Here is a 24,010-nt window from a genome sequence, read left to right on the forward strand (position 1 = left end):
AATGGAGAAGAAGAGCGTTCCAGCAATCAGATCATGGCAAGATTTCTAATGACAGTATAGCATGACTATTGCCAATCTTGTTATTTTTAGATCAACATTACTACATGTAGTTATAATGCCATATGAACCTAGTCTAAATAGCATATGTTCAGAAAGTTATATAAAGAGTATGAAAAGTTAGCCTATTAAGTATTTTATAATACAGCTGCATTATAAAAAGCACAGAAGAATATTTTACAACCCTATTACTTAAAACTGAGAACAATCTTCTTTTAGAAATATAAATAATCAAATTGGTTAAATCAAGACAATCACAGATACACGTTTTTCCCAAATCTTTGGCTGTATTGCAATGGTTGTTTCAATTTGTAATCTCCAACTAAACATTTCCTATCCATGGATTAACAATATATTTACTGACTTGTGTCTTTTAACAGTATTTATCCAACATAACAAAATAAACTGCAATTTGTTATACTTTTTTTTTTACAAAACATTTTATAAATATTTTTACAAAATGTATACAAAGCAATTTCAAGTGAGACATAATTTACAAATGAAGGTATTTAAGCAAATAAAGTCCATACCACACTGACAATAAGTGACACATCCTCTTTAAGTGAAGTCAGTCTGTAAGGCCTCCCTAATCTAACAGATAAATTATACTAAGATCTTCAAAATGAACATATTTTCTTAATTGCCAGTTTAAAATTTGTTTTAATATTAGGCAGTATTAAATAACATTGAAATCACAATGCTGATCCAGCAAAATAATGAAAATGTTTCAAATCATGCACATTCACAATACTTTGCTGGATTTGAGCCAATATGATTAATAAATTCGTACTTTCTAAGCACAACAAAAATACAATTCTTTCATTCACTGCTTCACCACGTACCAAAATTCCTTTAGAATTGAATTCAAAGGAGTGAGCAACAGAACATTAACAATCTAAGATTAATCTTGCTAGAATTGTTCAATGGGTTCCTCTCATAAGTAGTTCAGAGAAATGTGTCTGACCAAATCAACAGTGATTACTCTTTATAATTTGTCCTTTTTATATGCCATTGTCCCCTATCCCAAAATAAAATTCAATAGAAGACACATAGTCTGATACTTCAATTATGTATTTGCTGTACAGACGCTGGAAACCTCATACCCATTTTGAGGTGGTACAAAAAGCAAGTGGATCAATGAATGTGCAACTTTACTTTTTTCCTATAAAAGAAAATTTTAACTAGTCAACATATAGCTGTGTAACTTACTGTTTTCCTTCCTAGATAGTTCAGAATGGTTAAATTTCCAAGATCATAAAATACATACACATCAGGATACACAGCTATAAGCATATTATTAAATCTAAAAAGGCAATAGGTGAAGACTATATTGTCAGCTTTGCCAATAAGAAAACAACTAACTGCCTGAGAGTCTATTCTATTGACACCTAACTAGAAATTTAAAACTGGCAATACTTATTATTACTTTGAATATTTTATACAACACTTGGGAATGCTGGGTTTTTACAAACATGTACTTTTAAATTGGCACAATTTTTTTAAATGGCAATTCCTAACATACAAAAAACAGCATATTCATTTATGTTCAAGGGGAAATGAGCTTTAAATAAGTTTATCTTTCTCACGTTGCTTTCTAGATTTGGTTTCCTTCAGTGGTCAAACAGTGGACTGTAACTCAATACCAAGTTCGCACTGTAATTTTCTACTGTCACAAGGATCTAATTCTGCTTTCTTTTGCAGTATTCAGATGGACTGATTTACATGATAGCAAGACTTTACCTTTCGTTTTCTTTCCTGGCTATCTGACTGACAACCACGGCTTGTCACAATGAGCCTCTATGAAAATGCCTATGAAAACGGCAATCGGCAAGTCTGGAAAATGGTAGTTTTCCTAAGAAACTGTGGGGAAGGTCTGGGAGAGAACATGAGCATACCTTAGAAATCATAAAAGCTATATCCTCCTGAGCAGACATATGTACTACGTGCACGTGACTAACGTCAGCGTACTAATGTGCACAACAGCACTGATGACCAAAGTAAACTAGTAAAAAGCAGCATGGGCAGCAAAAAGAAAGATGTCATAGATTAAAATAAATAAATAAAATAATAAGATTCTATCTTATCAACATGACAGCAAGCCAAACACAAACCATGCAACGGCTTCATGTGGCTCGAGAATATGAATTAATAATTACACTCTTTTAGATATGTTTTAACAATGGGATTGCTGATTGACTTTGGTCTGTACATATCTCAGTAATTATGACTGCTACGGTGGATGATTTAACATTCTTTGAGAGCAAAAAGCAAAAAAAAATCAAAAATAAACACTGGCCTTGAAATTTAATCAGAGTAAGGCTAATGTCCTCTTAAAATATAAGCTACTAATATCATAACAGTTTTCAAATAAAAGTGCTTTTGACACTTGGTCTTAAAAAAAAAAAAACAAATAAAAAAACATTTATACCACTTCAGAACGACTCAAGGCTGACTACATCCAATTATAAAATGCAAAATCTTTTCCTCGAGAGTTAACATATATATGTATTATATATATATAAATTCATGGCTCTATCATGGCCTCATCCTGTACACTTTTGCCATTTATTGGCTTCCATTCTACCTTCCTTAGTCAAGCGTTTATTACTTCAAATCATGCCACTGTGACTAAGATCATTTAGTATCATCCCACAGACTAAATTTACCCATTACAAATATTTCATCAAGTACTAGTTTCTGCTCAGAAAGCAATAGAAAAGCACTTTAAAGTATGAAGCCTTGTAAACACACTGATGACATCCTTCCAACTCCTAGAACAGACAGATTCATTAATAAAGCAAATAATCACTTCTGAATAGAGGTACAGTGGGTTTTCCAGAAAAACTAAAATTTGATGATTCATGGAAGAGAAGGGTAGGGGAAAATTGTTGCTTCCATCACTTTTTAAAAACATTTTCTTAATAAATATATCCTTTCAAATGACTGTGATTGTCAGTATATTACCGTATTATATAGGGCCTAACAACCTGCAACCTTGTCACGTTGCAGTACTGCACAATTATCAAAAGCACTATCATAATAATACTTGAAATAATAAGGCCCTAACAGACTGCATTCTAACAAGGATTAACTTTACTTGGATATCTCACTGTAACCACAATGAGTATTGCTCTCAAACACAGAACAGAATCTAGTTTAGAAAGGTTAACCTTAAACATATGTCAGGCTGTACTTGTGGTGTCATTCACATTTGCTTCTGCTAAGAGAAACGTAACTTGTCCATGGTACTGTAACTATTAACACTCTAAGATACTATTTACAGCTGCTTCTAAAATAGAGTCAGTTTCTACACCACCTTCACTGTGGTCTGGAATAAATTTCTCCAGGCAGTTCTCCTGTGAAGCAATAGGTGAAAAATTAGGAAATTCTAATTCAACAGAGCCACTACTAGCCGCCTCACTTTGTGGCTGTCTCCCAGCTTTTTTAAGTTCCAAGATGTTTTTAAATGTAGTTTCTAAACTCTTACTGAGCAGTAACTCTTGCTGGGGTTCACCAGAGCCTTTCATGTTATCAGGATGTAAAACCTCATTCTTTGGAGAGCTCCTCAGAGTTTTGTCTTGGAGGGAATTATTACATGTTACTTTTGAGTAAGATTGAACTGTATTCCTTGATATTTTATTGTGTGTTCCATGACCAGCTCTCGATAGAGTTTTTGACAAGTCTTCAGAACTCGAAGAATTCTCAATGGACTTAGCAAGATCTTTGCCAGCCATGTTTTCTTCAGAAAGGGCCATGTATTGGCTCTCAGGAGAACAATTCGCCTTCTCAAACTTTAAAGCTTTAGTGAGGCTCTCTGATTTTTTAGTAGAAACCATTCCTTCTTGTGGTGTCAAAATGTTGTTAGGCACTAGAGGAAGTTTATTGTGATTTGTGGACTCTGCTGAGCTGCATTTTGGTCGGTCTCTGGCTTGGATCTTCGCAGTTTGACTTCGAGAAGTTAACGCTTTGCTACACTGATGGTCACTTTTGCTGGCCTGTGCTTCATCAGCTGTTTTATCAAATTGTTTGGCAGAACAACAAAAATCAGCCTGATAACCATCTGAAAATTAGAGTAGCAACATTTTACTTAGGATACCTATATATCAAAATAACAGACACTCCAACTTTTTACTGAATATTAAAATTCAAATAATATCTACAGAGTAGAAGGTATGAGTTTTTAAGAGATGTGCCTAAACTTAAGCATAGGCTTAAGTGTTCTGCTGCATTAATGCTTTAATGTAGGAGATTATCGTCAAATTAACCAGCAAGCTATGCAAGTGGTGTGCACTGTAAAGCCAAACTAAAGGCACTTTCAAGCATTTTAAATACCCAAATATGGTATTGCGAAAATAGTATTTTATTGTCTAAACTTCCGTATCATACATCCTCTGAGTATCTTTTAAAACATGCAGAACATTAACAAAACAGTAACTTTTACCCTACACAAATTGTATGTTTCTTGTTGTTACATTCAACAAAAGACCATTTAAAAATTCCATTTAATTGACAATTATGTTCTAAAAGCAATGCTTCATTAACATGAATAAGAGCATATACGCTTCCTATAACTGTGTTCTTTCTGACCGCCAGCAAACTCAGAGACAGATTCTTCCACACTAGACTTGAAACCATGAGGAAGTACGACTATTGTCAGAAGAATTTCAAAAATATTTCTCTGCTGACAGGCCTAGTACTTCTTTTTCCTAATAACCATCTCCAACCTTACAGCGTCTCTAGACTCTAAAATTTGGTAGTTATTAAAATTTAAGTTGTAACTGCTTATTCAGTATTTCAATTAGTAGAATCCCTAATTATCAGTGACTCACCATAGTCCCAGATACTTTTAAACACCCTGTGCTTCTGCTGCTTTCTTAAGGTTTTGAAGTTAACCATTACTTACCAGGATCCATTAGTGCAAGACGCTTATCCCGGGACAGAGATGCCCTTTCTTCCTGGTTAAACATCCTATCAATCATAACCATTTCGGCAGATGGATTTATCCGCTGGAAGGAAAGGAAAAAAAAATAACCATCTCTGAAGTCACTTCATACGTTTGTACTAAACCAAAACACTTAGAGCTTAGTAACTCTTCAAAGAAAAGGATCAACTTTCATTATACATTTGTAGAATGTAAAACTTTGATATATTTGTACAGTATCTTGAACAATCTTGACTGTGACCCCAAGCATTACTGAAACTCAAGCAAAAATGAAGTATTATTCATAGTTTATGGTACATTTTATTCGCTGAAGATTTTACAAATTATAATACAAGCTTTACAAATTATAATATGGCTCGAGGCCTCAGAAGGGAGCTTTTCAACACTCTTTCATGCACTATCACTTGCAGGAATGTATAGAGAAGGACCTTAACTCCATGAAATCACCCACCTGGTTACCACAGCCCATTTAGAGCAAGAGCAAAGCACACACAGAGAGCAGACGTTCAGGTGTCTTCAATGTCTATGGAGCTTTCATGCACCACTGCTCAGGCAATATGCAAAATGCGGACTCAACACATTTCACTGATTTTAAGATGCAAGCATATACTTAGATACATGGTCACTGATGATGCTAGTAGACTAAGAAGTAATCAGACTATGTATGTATATATGTATACACGAAGGTTATAAATAGCATCAACAACATGAATTCTTTTAAGTGCTAGCTCTCACCTTCCTGCAGAAAAATATTCAGCAGGATACTAAGCAGGTAAGTTCTACCAGTTCTATGGGCATTACCTACTGCGCTGGGATTCAAGCTTTGAAAACTATCATATCCCAATCATATGTATCCTAGGAATCTACTACAGCAGAGTTATGGAACCTCTGTAAACTGTGCTGCAGTAGCTGCACAATACTAGAGAAACCAGAGAGAAGCAATACATTTCATCAGCGTGTTCTCCAACAGAGATCTGAAAACAGAAAGCTACCAAGAAATGGGAGATGATGCTATGAAAAGAACCCAGCTCTAGCTTCAACCACAGAAATGTAAACAGAGAATCATCTCAAGCATTTTTCTGAAGCCCCTGTTCCATACTAAGAAGTGCCTTCAAAAACAGATACTCTTGAGGTGAATTCAGGTCAAATTATTTACCAAGAAACATCAAGATCCTTTATATTGTAACAAGCCATCAAAGAAACACAGGCTTATTACCGGCATAATACATCTACTTTAATGATTCAAGACTATTTATACAAACTGACTCATATCCTATAAAATATATCTAGGTTATATACCTTACCATTGCATCTTCTAGAAGCAAACACCTGTACTTGTTCAGCATAGCCTGTGTCCTCTTCAGAAGCTGTGTAGCTACAGATTCAAATTCACTGTCCACTAAAAAGACAAAGGAATACTTTCAAACACTGTTCTTCAGTAACAAGGCGGCTCAGGAACCTGTACAAACTTAAAAATGTTCCCTTTCTTATTCTTTAACTTACATAAAGAATACTCTCAATACATTCATTACCTTATTGCCAATTTTTAAAAGAAAATTACCTTTTCTTAAGTCTTCCTCTGTTGGCAGGGATCCCTGGCACACATGATATGAAAGGAGTCTCTGAACTGCATCATTTAATGATCTGAATTGACTTTTATCTGGTGTCACAGCATGCACCTGATCCTTCTGTAATTGCTGTAGGATACTACAAGGAAAATTAATGATATTTATAATTAGCACAGAGTGTAAGAGAAGTTCATACACTGACAAAAAGTCAAAGAAGATAAAGGTTGGAGAAAATGTCTGTAACAAAATTACAAAAGAAGAATATAACTTACAAAGCTCCTTTAGTTAACTGTTTAGCTGCAGGCCTTTTCTGTCCAACAATATGACCATCCATCTAAGTTCAAAATAAAAGACAAATTACATTGATACTACCCCCTCCCTTGCACAGCCTAAGTTTCAGCATTTATCTCTGCCAATTAAATATATTACCAATATTAAGTGTAATCACCAAATATAAACAATTTCAACTGTCTCTTATTTTCACAGGGCACTGTATCAATGAAATAGGGACATCACCTCTCTTACATAAACCAAAAGTATGATAGATATGTTGTTTATAGGCAAATTTCACTGTGGTGCATACACAGACTTCACTGGGAAAAACACTGGTTATCAAATTTAGCAGGTGAGAGAAGAATAATTATAATTAAAAACTTCTGAAGAAAAACTTCCTATTGAGAACTATCCCTGCACTTCTGAGCTGATGCTTTCTTGCCCAATTTTGATGGATTAGAAAATCTGTCAGGAGAGCAAGCTAAGGCTGCATATATAAAATCTCAAAAGTCATGGTGGTTGGGAAGGGTAGGCAGTCCTAAGAACTCTGGTTCAATGTCAGTGCTACAGATATACCCATCAGAGAGATCTGCAGCATTTTCTCCTTTCCTTACACATTTAGGAAGCCAAGGTTTTACAGAGGAACGCTTCCTGTGATATGCAGTTCTCTGAGGTGGTAGAGGCACATGTTTCCACTGTATGGAAGGTACTACTGCAATGCAAAGACTCCCAAAGTAGCCGTTCTGGATTCAAGGGTCTTTATTTAGAACAGGATTTTTGTTTGTTTGTTTTAAGATTTTAGCCAACTAGTCTAACTAACAAAATCAGTCATAGAGCAAAAGTTATTTATGATTCAGAAACAGATAATAAGAAAGCTCTTTTAAACTACAACATGGTCAGCAGGAACAAACATGCATTACAGAGCATCCTTTTTATCATGGCAGAAGTGGCATAAGGCAAACGCACTGTCATGGTACTTGCTGGCCAAAATACTTCTAGCTGCAAAACATAAAAAGCTCACACCACCACAGGAGAATGCACATCTGGACAATAATTCAAAGAACTCAATTTTGAGTAGTACATTAAGTATTTTCTGCTTTATTGCCAGAAGGATGGGGCAAAACATGTAAGTCGTCCTGCATCAAAAAATATGTTAATGGCAAGCAACAAAAATTCTAAATCAGGTTATCCTTTGTTTTCTTAATTTTATAGTTCAGTTCCATCCACAACTCTCCAGCCTACTTCAAACACTTGCTCCTTGCTCTCAGCTACTCAGCCCATGAATGTAACAATTCTTTGTTTCCTCCCTCCAGAAGTACTTGTATTCCAGCTCCAAAAAAGCCAGCCTCCCTTCCAGCCCTAACCTCTGGAAGTAGTGTTGATTTTTTTCCACAGACTCGCTATATATAGGAAAACTTGGGGGGGAACACTAGGGCAAAAAAAATGAAAAAACAACACAAGAAAGAATAGAAGAGACAAAAGCCAAATGAAACTTATCCGCAGCTTCTCCCAAGCCATCCCCTCCCAAACAGCTGGAGAATTGCTGTTCACAGGAAGCAACAATAACAGTGGGTCTAACTTACGTCCAACTAAATTAAGAATTATAATGCCATATGAAACATATTCAGGAAGTAGTACAGTCATATTTCACAGATTCCACTTACTGAATGTACCTCAAAACAACATTCAGAGTATTAACTGGCAAAATATTCGATGTTTATTTTGTCAAGGTGTTATTTAGAAAGCTTGAGAGGCTTTCTGTAACATAAAAAGTGGAAGGACTCGTAGATTATCAGTATGGTGTTGGAACATCCTTAGTTTCACTAAAATTTAAAGGGAAAGGGAACAAAAAAAAAAAAAAAAAAAGAGAGAATCTCTACCTGTATATTCTGCTGAACAGGAGATGATCCTATTACTTTTTCTTGTTGTAGCTGTGCTGTTCCTAGAGATTGTGGTATGATTTTTCCTCCTGAGTCCTGTCCTATAAAGCATATGTTAAAAAGACTGTTATCTTAGCCAAGAACAGAATACATTTCAGGTACCTGTCCCAATGGCGTTACTTGAGTTTTTCGCTTTTAAGAAATATATACCCATCATATGCCTAAAAACCCTAGCGCAACAACCCTGCCAAGAAACTGGCACATAAAAATCAAATAGGACTGATATTGTGCTGCAAGCTACAAAAATGCTTAGATAAAAATTATGTCCTACCACATTACTGCAATATAAGGAAAAAAATATATATATCATATGCATAACGTCTCCAAAGTTTGCTGAAAATCACATGGCAGATTTTATCAAGTTTTTCAATGCTAGCAAAATACTCCTCCAAACATATAAACCTGAATTTTGTAGAGCTCTTCCAAATATTTAGACCGTAGCCATATTAAAGTTTTTCCTTGATTTTAGATGTGCAGACTTCCTCCAACTGTCTGGCTCCGGAATTCAAACAGCATTCTATCAGTCATGCACATTACAACCAATACCCAAAGAACAAACAAATTTTTTTTTCCACAAACATCTGCGTTGACTGTAAAGAATGCCTGACCAGCTTGCACACACCAGTACACACACAAAAAAAAGCAAGTAGATTATGGGACCTTATTCAGAAAGGTTACTTATGTACAAACAGAACAAGACGGTTACTGCATTTTCTCTGTTTGCTTTGAATCTGTCATGATCTGGCACTTTTTTGTTTCGTTTTTAGAAGCACAGTGCCACTTGAAAAGTTGAGTATTTGGCCATGAACAATGCATTAACTAACTGAAAGTGAAAAACTTATTCAAAAGCAAATCCAGTGAAGACAGCCTGCCTATAACCTTGTCATCGCTATTCTTCTTTCCTCTGTATCTGAAGCAGCCATCACAAGAGGGGGTCTAGAAGTTTCAGGGAATATTGCAGCAAAGGTCTGTATTTTGAAAATTACCTTCTATTACTAATGTCCTAAGCTGAAAAAAAAAAAAAGAGAAATAAAAGAGAACAAATTTGGGTTTTATACAGGGGAAATAATTGCTTACAGAATAGGTTTCACTTAACAGTCTGAAAAATGAAGCAGAATTATTAGCTGCCTGGGCTGGGAAAAACAAAAGCACACACTCAATACTAAAAAGCTTGGTTTGAATTCTTCTAAAAATAAAATTCTGATAACCTTTAGGACCTTATCAGCATAAACCATCAATTCAAGTCTGACACAGTGAAGGATAACCAATTTCTGCTGCTGAAGGAATTAGAGAAAATGATTATAAAAAGACCTTAGTTGACCTGATAATGTGTTACTCAGAAGACTTGTTAGCTGAGGCTGCCTCAAATTATCCTGTGTCTTTGATGCAGAAACGGGTGATGTCTGGTTCATAGATTTTTTCTGTGCCTGTGAAAATGTGAAACATATACACATGTCAATGAAATATTTACTGAATGCTTTATTAAACAGAGAAAACACACACACAAAAAAAAGGACAACTACAGCGCACCAGCTCTGCACATCTTTCCTTCACCTCAACTTTAAGTGGTGGAATCTCAAGCTATCTCAATCTCTCCTACTAAGCTCAAGAATTTTATGAAGTACATTAGAGAGGAACAGATATTACACTAAATATTATACTAAAAGTATAAATAAGCAAAGGAAAGACTCTACAATAGCCATTATTTACCACAATTCTACCTCAAAGTGGCCTTCAGACAGGTGTACTTCTGAGAGTCTCAAATCCGCAAAAGGTATCTAAACAAACTGTCTCAACAAACTGTCTCAACCAAAAAAATAAACATACAGTGGCACAAACTAAGTAGTGTTTAGTGACTAAACGATACATACACACTTTACAGTACAGTACAATATTTAAAATGTAAACACAAACATACTAAAAAGACTCTCGTAAACAGCAGAATCTGGTATCTGTAGTTAGTTATGGACACATTTCCATTTTAGGCTTTGAAATTTCAACAGACAAATAAAATGTTCTTTCACAGGAACAGGAAATATTTTTTGCTGAAACTCACTGACCTCAGCGCATATCCTACAAATGGGAAGATGCACATAAAGAGTCCGTCAGGCAGGCTTTAAGTTACCCATCTACAAACAAACAGTTACCATCTGCGCTAACAGTTTTAGCAAAGACAAAAAAGTGGTCCTACAACAGGTCCATCCTTACTTTCTAAGTAAAGCTGTACTATTTTATTGGCCATTTTAGTTTTGGGAAAACGGAAAAAGTGAAGAGAACCAGTGCAAGTGTATTCTGGGACGTTTCTTTTATTGTCAATATTTTGACTAAGGAAAAAAAAGCAAAAAAACAAAGCAAAAGCCACAAAAGTGTCATAATAGCCTATTCCTAATTATGTGACCAGTCATTCAGTTGAATACTGGCAGAGTTTGGAAGTTCACATATGAAAACAGACATGCTTAAACTTGAGTTGAATACATACACTGTAACTGCACCAAGTGGACAAGTAAGACCTGTTCTCATTTTACAAGCACATTCAGATTTTTTCTTTCTCCCTCTTACTTAATTGATCTCTTCTTAGAAAAAAGATTTTTTTCAAATGTTACCCTTTTTACAAACTGCTGTAGAACATATTTCCTCTTAAGGGTTCCAAGAAACATCTTTTGCGGGTTTTTCTGGCCTCTTAATTTCGAATTTGAAAGCTTGAAACTGCTCAAGAAACACAAAACTGTAATGGACAAAATGCCAAAACGGTACCTTTAATGGATTAACTCTGTAAGGTGAAATAACAGATTACATGGCCTGAGAAACCTTTTTATCCTGAATCTGAACAGGTCAAACCTTGAAAATATATGCATAGTTCTTAGTGAAATCAAAAGGCCTACAGATGCTAAGAATGTACCCAAACTTTTAGTTCTAGCCCAACAGTAAGATTTTCAGGAGTGCCCAGGGTTGTGTAGTTTTACAACACTCCTTAGTTTAGGTGGGAGCAGAAAAAGATCAACACTAAGCAGTTTTGAAAATACCACTATAAACCAACAGTAAAATCTTCTGAATTAAAGACTCATTTCACTTACTTCTATTTATTTTAGAAAATACTGAGTGAAATTACTTCTACTGGGATCCAGCAATTTTCAGCAGTTCCACAATATTCGTAATTAATATAAACCAGCAAAATTAATGTATTAATACCAACTTAAACACTGCCTTGCTCATCAAATTTTAGCAGTTTAAGAACCATTTCTTCAGCTGCATTCTCAAAAAGTTTTCATACCTGACTAAAAGCGAACTGTTGTTGCGTTACTCCAACTGACGTGTGACTAAAGGTGCTGACGGATTTGGAAGAGGATGCTGGAAGACGATGTGATGCACTGACAGAGACTTGAGTTCTGTTCTGTGCAAGCTGATCTCCAGTAAAGTTTCCTCCTGATGCAACAGACTGAACTGGTGGTCCCAGGCTAGGATGTACTGAACCAGAAGAACTTGCAACAGCAAATCTATTAGAAGCTGACATATTTGAGACTGTAGACTGCCCAGGTGACATCGTAGTAAAACTAGATCTTCCTTGAGAAACATTAGCTTGACTTGGTGATAAATGCAACACTGTTGGCGAAGCCTGCTGCAGTGGCACCTGTCCACCAACGATTTGAGAAGATCCATGATTTACTATAACTTGGCTTCCAGGAGCTGTGAATGTCTGTCCAGAAACTAGCTGAACAGCTGTATTCTGATTGTTCAGCATCTGTCCTGAATATGACTGGTTGGCCCTTAGCATGTTTGTAGAGTTCCTGTTCAGCATAACATGCTCAGCAGATACTTGGCTAGGAACCAGCTGGGAAGATTGAGTCTGAAGAAGCTGTCCGTTTATGGTCTGGACATGATGAACTGAATTAGAATTAACAGACAAACTTGTAGGTATGAGAAACTGGTTTTGAGGTGCATGAGGCTGTCCCATAGGAGAATGGATAACAATACTACCTCCAGCATTACTAACTGTCTGAGGTGTAACTGATTTTCTTGTATTTTGTTGATTAACAATATTAACAGACATATGAGGACCAACCACTGAATTCTGAGGTGAGTTTGCAGAAGCAAATGGAATCCCTTGCTGTACATGATGTTGCTGTATTCCCAAGTTATTGACATTGTAAGCAGTTTGTTGACCCATCTGGAGAGGCTTTGGTTGGATATTAATGGGAACCTTATTAGAGTTTGGTGCTAAACCCCTTTGAATGATGATATTATGGACAGGTAACGATGTCTGGAAATTTGTGCTGTTAAATGGAACGGTTACAGGTTGTGCTACCGGACTTGAATTTGAGTTACCAAACAATGAGTTACCATTTGGAGTTTGTCTATGAACCAAGAGGCCACCACTCATGTTGGCAGGTGTTTGCTGACCATTGCCTTTCAGTATAATCTGAGATCCATCAAGGTTATTAATGGTCATCATGGAAGGCTGATTACTAAATGAACCGATTAGCTGTATCTGCCCAGAACCACTAATCTGGCTGCTATTAGACAAATGCTGGCTGGGAACACTAATTCCGACATGTTGCATAAAGCCATGTTGCACACCGACTGTATTGCTTGCAAAAGATGCTCCAACAGGTTGCTGTACCACTTGAGTGACTCCTATAGGTTGCAACGTCTGACCTGAGTAATTAGAAACATTAGAAGCCTGAGTAAAGGATGCTGATGAAGAAGGATGAAGCTGAGCTTGTGCAAACTGTTGGCTAGAACCTACACTGGCATCCAAATATGCCTCTTCTGCCAAAGTCTGTTCAGTAATATTGGCCTCCTGCAAGGACTTCTGAAGAATATCAAAAGGCTGATCCTCACTAAGATCAGGTAAAGGAGAAGATACAAGTTCATCTTCAAGAAACTGAAGGCTACTGGAGAGCTGCAGTCCATCACTAGGCCCCTCTCCAAGTTGACTGCTTACACCTTTTACAGATGACTTAGGATCAGTGTTCTGAAATGTAAAAAACAAAGAAATTAAATCACTTTTCAAAAATTGAAAGCTCTAAAATTTTTTTCCCCAATACGACTCTCCTTGCGAACAAACTTCGCCTACAAAAATACATCCTTTGCATCGTATGTATATAAGAGGACATTCATCCCATACAGGGGACCAGCACAAACATGTGCATCACTTACACCCCACTTAGGCCCTCATGACAGACTGCTGGGGACACTCCTCTCCTTTCACTTCTCAAATCTCTCAATCGCACAGCACTCAGCTCTGCAGTTGTGCTGTCTCAAGAGAATGTGACACATGCTCTTGAGCTATTACCTTCCCTGTCCTCAAGCTCAAGCACTGGTTGGACCCCAGGGTAGAAGAAAGAAGGAGGGAAAAGACCTCCATTGTAATTGAATTTGGGGCAAGATTATAGTAGCAGCAGTAGCAGGGAAGAGGTGGGAGAAAGCTGCTCTTTTGCTGGCTTTCTCTATCAAATGAGATCCTCTCATCTCCAAATTTTTGCCAGTATTTCTACAGTCACACAGAGCAAACTAATGGCCACCTCATTAAGTTAAGGAACTAAGCTAAATCTTTATGTTTAAAAGAATTTTAGAAATAAAGCAGTAAGAAAAACAATGCTATAGAATTTGTTTTATGTTATTAAAAAGATTATGGAGAACTATAAATGTTGAAATTATAGTAAATATGAAAGGACACCTTGAATGAAAAATTCTTCAAATCCATAACCAAAATTATTGTGACACGGAAAATCAGAAGTTTCTTTACTTTGCCCTACAGTCAATAAAATTTTCTTACAACAAAACCAAGTCCAGGAACTCTAAGCACACAGATGCCAGGTTTCTAAAGCACGCTAAGAATGTCAAATATAAATGAATATGGAACACTTAAAATAGTTAAGTTAGATATAGTTCACCTTTCTAAATTCCAAAATCTTATCTCAATTATTCCAAAACAACATCCAATTTCTTTTTAAGCCAGGTTAAATGCAAAATGTGGATGTGAAATTATGAACAGGTTCATATTCTGAACCCTCACTCCTTGAAGATCAGCAGACATCCGTTTTCACCTCATCTAAACAGTGTGAAGGTGCTGCAGGGCATAACTATCACATGTAATAAGCCCCTATCCTAACTTCAGTTCCCCAAGCATCATAGTTACTTACGATTTTAGTTATTATAGTTATTTATAATTTGACCCCAGTCTCCTTCTAATTCTATTTTATGAAACTTCATGTATGTTTTAGAACATTAAGGGACTGTTTTTACAATTCAATAAAACATTTTCCAAATACAATTATAAAATTCTAGAAAACTTTTTTACATATATATTAACAAAAGCAATGAAACTGGTACTTAAATGTCTTGATATCTGCATCTCATGAACACCTAAAACGACAAATCAGGTCCCAGACTGCATCTAGCTACCACCAGACAGAGGAAAAAGGAGGCACTAACTAGGGTTCTATTAGGACTCCTGACTGTCAGCTTCCTGTGGAGAACTCTCTACTGTGTCTGTAAAATGTCTCCAATAACTATGTTTCTACATTAGTCTTTTAGGCACCTCGTCTCAGAAGCAGAATTCACAGTCCAAGCTGGATATCTCACTTCCGTAAGTTATAAGGAACACTAGCTACATAAGAACAGGATTCATAGCAGAAAGCATATTTTATGGAGATATCTCATCTAACACAATACAACAGAACAAAAAATCCAATCCAAAATCCTTCATACCTCTGTAATTTATGGGCCTGCTTCAGCTTCTAGAGTAATACTGTTATTGGCAATCAATGTTCACAGTTTGAAACTCTCCTGCTGGAATGAAGAATCCCAAGTTCTATTCCCAGGACTGTTTAACATATGAAAACACTTTTGTGTGCATAAATAGCAACTCAGGACCTTCCAAGTTAGCAGCTGAATCTCTACTGCCCAGGTATTAAGAAAAAAAAAAAAAGACACACATAACACCCTACTAATTTCAACAGGCATTTAGTGCCTCTGTAACTTTGTCTATCTGGTTACCAGCAACCAGTCCTACTCTCTCTGGCTCCATGAATATATGAATATTCCACTCTCTTAGGGTGAGTAATAGGAAGGATGTCGAATTCATTGAACACAACCCAGCTAATACTGCAACGGTAGGGAACTTCTCTCATGAGAGGCAGAACAGAGACTGACGACAGCCCAAGCAAACAAACCTGGAATCAGTGGAGGTGGCATTACGTCATTCAACTCGGGGGGGGGGGGGGGGGGGAAGGAGGAAGAGTGGACACTGCCTCCTATTCTTTCACTTACTGTGTACACTGAGTTCAGTCTTGTTTGTGATAGGTGTTGGCTGAGTATGCTTATCAGCTGAGGCACTGAACCCTTGAAACGTGTATACTCTGCCACTGAAAGGCATGAGATGGGCATCAAGACACTCAATCCCATTCCATGGTAGCAATTCTGAACACATACAAAACCAGAACTTTCAGTGCCTGCAAAATTTTTATGGTGGGGGGGAACTCTCAGATGCCTTCCACTTTTCAGGTGTCTTAAGTTATAAGCAGGGGCTGTGAAACCATCCACCAAAGGGGCTTTGTAGTTTAGATACTCCCTGTCCCTTCAAAATGCACAATAAGAATCTACTCATGCAATCTGTCATTCTTAAGTTAGCACCGTGCTCCTACCCAAAGGAGGCAGGGAAGAGAAGATGGCATTGGTATTAGTTACAGAGATGCAAAAGGATGAGAACAGGAGGGGAACAAGAGTTGGAAAGTGAAAGGGAATAAGCAGTCCTAGGAACACACACTACAAAACTGCAACTCTGATCCCTTGTCTTCTAGATTATCTACTCACCAATCTCATAACCAGAAAGCTCTTCTGGCATTCACCAAATGTTCTCATTTCTCCCAACCATTAATACCTGCCCAACAATCCCATCTTCCTCAGTATCTCACATTTCCTCTCAATTTACTCCAAAAGATCACCTTCTGAAAATACACAAGAAATACACCCCTTACTCCCACCCACACACCCATGCTTATTCGAAGAATCTCTGCAAAGAACAACTAGAAAGTCCAGCCTGTGGCAAATCCATGTCATATGTCACCCTTTTTTCCCCCCATAATCTTATCTTTCTTAGGAGGCCTCCTCAAAACTCACCTCTGCCATGCTGCATACAGGAAACTGCTGTCTGATAATGGCTAGCCTGGTATCAAGTTGTGACCACTGATCCTGATCAGCTGAAAATTGGGTACACCCTATTATTGTTGGTACCCCATTTTCCCAACCATCATCCCAACCAGTTTATCTGTCATGTCTTGTATCCATTATGCCTGTAAACTCTGTGGAGAAGGGACTGTCACTCGATGTATATTTCTTTTGCAACATGTAATAGTAATGATGAAAGGAGAGGGGCAGGGCAAATACTTCAACCTTACAGTGCTGTGGCTAGAGAAAGCCACTAGGTCTCCACATAGGTATATAGTTTACAGGACTTACGCATGCCAATTAAAGTCCCTACACACCTACAGTATATCCACAAATCTGTTAGGAACATGGGCTAAACATACACAGTCAAGAAGACAGTTAAACAGAAAGAGGAAATACTGGGAAAACTCTACTGTACGTACTCACATAACTGAATGGTGGCATGAAGAAGTCAATTTAAAAAAAAAATTGGAGATCACAGAAATGCGGGCTGGGAGGGACCTCTGGAAGTCATCTAGTCCAGCCTCCTGCTCAAAGCAGGACTACTGCCAACACTAGATCAGACCAGCCATGGCTCTGCCTAGTTGAGTCTTGAAAAACTCCAAGGATGGAGATTCCACAGCCTCACTGGCTAATCTGGCCAACTGCTGCAATGCTCTCTTAGTGAAGAAAAAATACTGAAGACTACTTAGAGCACCTAACACATTTTAAATCACTTTTTAAAACCTTTCTTAAGGGTAAAAAGTTACATACACAACACTAATTAATTCACAGCATAGTGTGAATCAGGAAATAGTCAAGAGAAAATCCCTAATACTGGAGTTACAGGAAGAAAATATCCCAAGCTAGCTTTTCAGCCTAAAGAACAAAATATAACATTAATTGCTATCTGAGATTCTTGAAGAAACAAAAATATCCTAATATACACAGGAAATGTATGAATGACTATAACTTTATGATTTTGAGCGCTACTATTTCTGTGAACACTAAAATGACAAGTCCAGTTCATTCGGTAGAGTTACACTGGAGAATGTTTACACTGCTCAGCAAGTTGTTTTTGCATATTCAAGAAAAATGGCCCAAGAGTGCCATATATTTTTTAATTTAACTCCCCACTGAAAACCCAGTGTTTAAAATACATACCATGAGGTAGCTGTAGGTTAGCAATCAGAATTTTCATACCGGAAAGGTCAAAGCCCAAATCTACTTCATTTGGTCTTATAAAAAACAAATATAACCATAACAGAGACATGCATAATCTCAATTAAAATAAAATTTCTTTCCTGACTACTTACATTGGAGTTGGCGAAAATTGAATTTGAGTTGGCTACAGAATATTCTGCATTAGTCAAGTCTTCATTGCTCTGGTAAAACATAAAAATCACGTTTAAAAATAATGTACTAAAGTTTATGTATGTCTAATACATAGGAATGCTACTTACAGATTTACTACTAGGTCCGTGTAGAAAATAATTCAGTGCCTGTGGGTCCCTTAAAAAAAAAAAAAAAAAGTTATCACTTAAACAGCTCTCTCTGCTAATAAGGCTAATTTAACTGAGCCTGGTATTCTACTCATACAAATCAGGTCTGCTTCACTGACTCCAATGCAAAGCTCAAAATTTACATCATCTGAGGATCTGTGTTTCTTTACCATCATAATTTTTAAATGCTTATCACACTGTCATAGGGCCAAAGAAGTTCAAATAATAAACTATGTTCATCACAAAATCTTAGTTACATTCAGCTTAACTCCCTTTTATGAAGATATTTCTCATATTTTCTTAAAATACTATGTATTTTACGACAGCAGAGAATTCAAAACGTAAGGAAAATACTACCACCAAATAATACGAAAACTAAAATCTGAACCCTCTCTTCTACTGAGATCAGCTATAGAAGCCACTGTTTAGTTAGTGTCTCAGTCAATTATGATACTTATACATCGTAATCTTTAACATCCGATAGAGTAAGTATTGAAGATTCAAATAGATATACATTAATATGACTGCACATACAGACCTATCAAGATATATTCAAAAGTTATGTTACATAGATTATTTTAATACAACAATGATACAGCATTTCTGAACATGCTCATCAGCATGAAGAGCAAAACAACACAGACTTTTCTGATTTTAAAATATCTTTATTGGTTAAAAAGTAATATTAAAACATGTTTGAGAAGCAGGAGCTTCCCATGTAAAAATATTAATTCCAAACATCTCTTCTTCGTTCTTGATCATCCTACAAAATAAAGAGGGAACAAGTTAAAAGATCTTTCAGGTTTATAATTAGTCTTTAAAAAGCCCAAACACACCTCTATGCCTGTTCTGTTTGTTTCATATATTAAAAAAAAAAAAAAAGAAAGAAAAAATTCACAGATTTACTAAAGACATGTTAAACAGAAACAGAGTCCCTTCGCAGGGACTCTACAGTAGAATTTTGCTTACAACTTAAAAGTGGCTATATAGATTTTCAAATGAAAGTGTCATTTTCATAGTAGATTACACTAAATTTCAAGAATTAAGGAGAAAGATCTCAAGACCACATACAGGGATCTATCATGCTTATGAGTTTTACTGATACATAATCAAGCTGTTTTATACATTCATCAGCTTTAAGTCATGAAAAATGCAATTAAAAATGGCAAACACTTTATCACCTTACATATCGTCTTTAGTAACTAGAAAATTTTAGAAGGCACTTACCAAAATCAAAGATTTGATGTAAAAACAGTCTTCCATTCTTCTAGATGCTTTAGACAGTAATTCCTGCAAGCAGCAGGAAGGGGACACATTTCCACACAAATGCTCATCTACACAGCACTTCTTTTCTGGATCACCTGTGAACTTGTACAAGGATCCTCGTAATTCATGCTCATGGCAGAGCACTTAACTGTCCCATGCAATCAATTGTTATTCTTTTGTTCCAAGCAGGATAGAAGTATTCTCATTTTTACGGCTACAATCAGTAATCTTACACAGTATACTACATAGAATATAACTGTAAGCCGTTACTGGCAACACTTTTGTCACATCAACCACATAGCACTGCCCAAAATACAGCACTGTGTTTTGAGCTGGTATTTTGGTTTTTTGAAGTCAAAGCTCTCACTAGTTTTGCTGGAAGCTCTGAGTGCATAAGAAATGCAAAACATCATTTACTACATTTAAGATAGTATATAATTCCTGTATGAAGTGGAGAAGATATTTGAGTAGCTGCTACGTGACTGATACCATATTGATTTTTGCCAGTCTGAGTGAAGTACTGTACCTGGGATGTTCAAATTCTTCTTATGCTTTAAATGCATTACAGGAGATCATCTGTTCTTGAACACTTGACATGAACATTAGCCAAAGGTAAGTAACTTTGCCACATATAAAATCCACAACATTTTTGCTTGTGCTGCAGCTTACCTAATTATTGTTTAATGAGATTCTCATGTGGAATTTATTATAAAACTGCAAGCAAATGTGTTATGGAAATAATGCAAACAAACAAGACCATAAGATTCTTTGATTGTATTTGAAAACCCCCATTTTATTAAAAGCAAGCATCTTTGAGCAAAACGCTCAATCCCTGTTTGTTGCTGATACTTAACAATAATAGATAGCAATTCTAGTAACATCTTTATGAAAATGCATACTATTAATAGAAATTAAGCATTTTTTATTGAGAAACAAACCATAATTTTACTTTTTCCTTTAAAATACAAGCATAGTAGTTACAAAGTTTCTATCGCTTCTACTCTAAAAGCTGAGGTCTTCTGTTTTTCCAAAAAAATAATTCTTTTCAATAAACTTTTTAACAATACCCTTAGCAACGTTCCTCAACGCTGATCTGGTGTTACCCCAGCTGAAAAGAGAATCCAACCTCCATGCATACTCATTCCTTAACCACCCTTGAGCAGAATGCCAGCAAGTGGACTGTCACTCAGCATAAACTAGGATAGAAGTTTTTGTCATGTATGTATCTCTGCATGAAGAAACTGAAGCATAACTACTAATTTCATTTGCACCTAATCTTGGGATGATACTGGGGAAAAAAAGAAATCACCTTCTGGCAGATAATTTTGCAAAATTATTTTTCCTAACTTCTCTGAAAGAATTACTTAAGGAAAACTTACCCGATAAGATCAAGGAGACAGGATTCATCGTCGTCATCATCCATGACAACTAAAGCAAAAAGGGAGAGGACGGATATTTGATCCATATCAGACAGAAGATTGTTTTCAACAACAAAACAATTTTTAGAGTATCTCAATGATTTTTATTAATTTATGGGAGTTGACAGGTGTTCACTCTTGGCAAAGTTCTTAAATTAACAAGCATTTCTAACTGAGATCCATATACATTCCAAACATTTATCTCACAGCCAAATTCAACCATGTGTAATGATCTACAAAATTCCATTTGAGGTTCTAATGTTCTAACCTGTAATTATTTAAGTATTTAAAATTGAAGAAAGACAAATGCCTAACCAAACTGATTAAACAGAACTTTTACAACTAAAAAAAGAAGTGAAAAATCAACACTGAATGCTATCTCAAGACTCCCATTAATATGCTTCTGTGGGAATTCATGTTTAGCCTGACAACAATTCCCAGTGAGGGTACACATGAACACTACAGAAACTACAACAAAGTCTTCAGAATTATTATTTATTATTGACCAGCCAAAAAGACAACAAATTTAAGTTAGTATGATGACTCTGCCCTTACAGTCTAGAAACAAAACTATACCCGATATAAATCGCAAAGCACTAAAAAGGACACCATTATTCTAGCATATGCTTCTTAATTATTGCTAGTCACTGATACACGCAACTTTCAGTTTTCTCCTCAGTAATACTCGGACATGTATTACAGCAAATTTGTGATTAAGAGTCCTGAAAAGCCTTAAAAAAAAGGGGGTGGGGAATTCATTTGCATTACCCAAACTGAATGTAAACATCTATTCACTGGATGCAGAGCGTTTTTAGACTCACAATATTATAGTCACCTACTCTCCTATTCACCGCTTACTCAGTTTGGTACTAGCTGTACAAAATATGTTCATCACTTTTTCCTCTAGGCTTCAGTTTGCACAGTCCTGGTTCTTCTGCTCATCGTAAGTCTCGGAATTTCATCTGAAGATTCTGTAACACTTTCTCCCTTTTTCCTGCCAGTAAATCTCAGGACCTCTTTGTGCTCCCTTATCTTCTCTGCAGGCATCTCATCTAATCCCACCAGTTAAATTATCAACCCATGCTAGCATTTCCTAAACCCATGTCTCTGTACACTGACTTCCACTTAGTTATACAATCCCATCTTCACAATACCTTATAATCAAATCAAATTGATCTCTCCACATTCCATGCTTATTTTTTTTCTCTACTTCCCTAAAAAGGTTATTATATTGATCACTCAAATTTATTAATGTAGTTTTGGCTTTAATTCATTTCACTCCATCTCTTCTAATATCTCCTATCAAGTTCTGCAACTTCTTGCAAAACAGAAACTTCTGCTCTCCTTGACCAGCTCCACATGAATCCTGCTTCAGGACTGCTCTCTTACTGATCACCATAACGGGGAAGATGATTAAGGGATTGGAGCGTCTGTCATACAAGGGGAGGCTAAGAGAGCTGGGACTGTTTAGCCTCAAGAAGAGAGGGCTGGGGGGAGGGAGATCTTATTGATGTGTATAAATACTTGATGGGGGGTAGGGGGAGTAAAGATTGAGACAGACTCTTCTCAGTAGTACTCGTGAATAAACAAGAGGCAATGAGCACAAATTGAAATACAAGAAAATCAATTTAAATGTAAGAAAAAAAATTTTACTGTGAGGGTGATCAACACGAGAACAGGTTGCCCAGAAAGTTTACGTAGTCTCCATCTTTGGAGATACTCAAAACCCAATGGTACACGGTTCTGGGCAACCTGCTGCAGCTGACCCTTGGGGGGGGGGGGGTAGAAAAGCTCCAAAAATCTCTTCCAGCCTCAACTGTTCTGTGATTCTTTTGGATGCTGTAATCTTTTTCATGCCCTTTTTCTTTAACTCATAGATTCTGACACTGGTTTATCCTTTAGACAAGCAGAGGGTACCCTGTCATCTATACTGCATAGCCTCATTCAGGTTTTTTCTTCAATTCTCTGTGCTGTAGCTTGCAGAGAGCGTGAAGCAAGATGAGAGGATATGTCACCACAAGGAACCCTCACTACCACCTCTTTGGAATAACAGCAAGAACAGGAAAAGAAACCATGGCTACAGAGAACTACTTCAAACGTTAGATTAAACTGGCATTCATGATGTGATTCTGCATTGTGAGAAAAATCATTTCTCCCTTGATTCAGCAGCACTTCTGCTCACTCTTGTGTACAGCTACCAGCATGAATACTGGTCTTGCAATTTAATTCTAAGTAAATTACAACATGACATTTTATGATGTCATTAAATTTCAGGGTAAATGTGCATTAGTAAGAACAGATTATTAAGTGAACTGCATTCTGCTTTAACTGCATTGTTACCACTACTTACAGAAAGCTGTTATTTCCTCTAACAGATAAACAGCATATCCATCTGTCAAGAGCATGTTTCAAAGACACCTAGCTAACAAAAAACAGAAATACCAAAAATCCAAACTAATTCTATTGAAGGTCAAGAGGATCTGTACTTTCATACTGCATGGCTACTTTAGAAAATCCCATATGCTACTATGACAATACTGATATTGCTATTTAAAAAAAAAAAAAAAAAAAAAGGCAGTAAAGTGTCTTTGCTTTACCAAACAAAAAATTCTCTGCAACTACACAGTAAAGAGTGCATGCTATGGAAAAGTGCAAGTGACCACAGAATTCTGCTCAGTCAGTATTCCTGTGGGTGTTAAAACTACTAACACACATTAGCTGAGTTTGACAAGTTCATCAAACCCTTGAAACCTGCAAATTACTATCAGAAGAAAAAACTCCACAGGAATGCCAAGGAGAAAATCCTAATGGGAATACATATTCTCCACTACTCAGCCCTTTAGCTAAACATCTAGTTGACTTGATCAGAAAAAATAATTTGTTGATACATTTCACT

The 24,010-nt window shown here is 36.5% G+C and overlaps 1 protein-coding gene across 4 annotated transcripts in view; it reads right to left on the minus strand.

Annotated features, from left to right (window-relative positions):
- Positions 1-324: 324 nt before the first annotated feature.
- BICRAL (BICRA like chromatin remodeling complex associated protein) overlaps positions 325-24,010 on the minus strand; it is a 47,151-nt gene continuing 23,465 nt past the window's right edge. For all 4 annotated transcript variants that reach the window (XM_064509600.1, XM_064509601.1, XM_026123285.2 and 1 more), the window contains 11 exons: positions 21,076-21,124; positions 18,392-18,440; positions 18,245-18,313; positions 12,052-13,752; positions 10,102-10,207; positions 8,721-8,821; positions 6,840-6,901; positions 6,561-6,706; positions 6,304-6,398; positions 4,961-5,063; positions 325-4,117 (listed from right to left, as the gene is read on the minus strand). In XM_064509600.1, coding sequence (XP_064365670.1) covers positions 3,315-4,117; positions 4,961-5,063; positions 6,304-6,398; positions 6,561-6,706; positions 6,840-6,901; positions 8,721-8,821; positions 10,102-10,207; positions 12,052-13,752; positions 18,245-18,313; positions 18,392-18,440; positions 21,076-21,119 — 3,279 coding nt within the window. In that variant the 5' untranslated portion in view covers positions 21,120-21,124 and the 3' untranslated portion in view covers positions 325-3,314. The remainder of the gene's footprint in view (positions 4,118-4,960; positions 5,064-6,303; positions 6,399-6,560; positions 6,707-6,839; positions 6,902-8,720; positions 8,822-10,101; positions 10,208-12,051; positions 13,753-18,244; positions 18,314-18,391; positions 18,441-21,075; positions 21,125-24,010) is intronic.

This window comes from Dromaius novaehollandiae, chromosome 3 (assembly GCF_036370855.1).
Source record: "Dromaius novaehollandiae isolate bDroNov1 chromosome 3, bDroNov1.hap1, whole genome shotgun sequence".
Lineage (NCBI taxonomy): Eukaryota > Metazoa > Chordata > Aves > Casuariiformes > Dromaiidae > Dromaius > Dromaius novaehollandiae.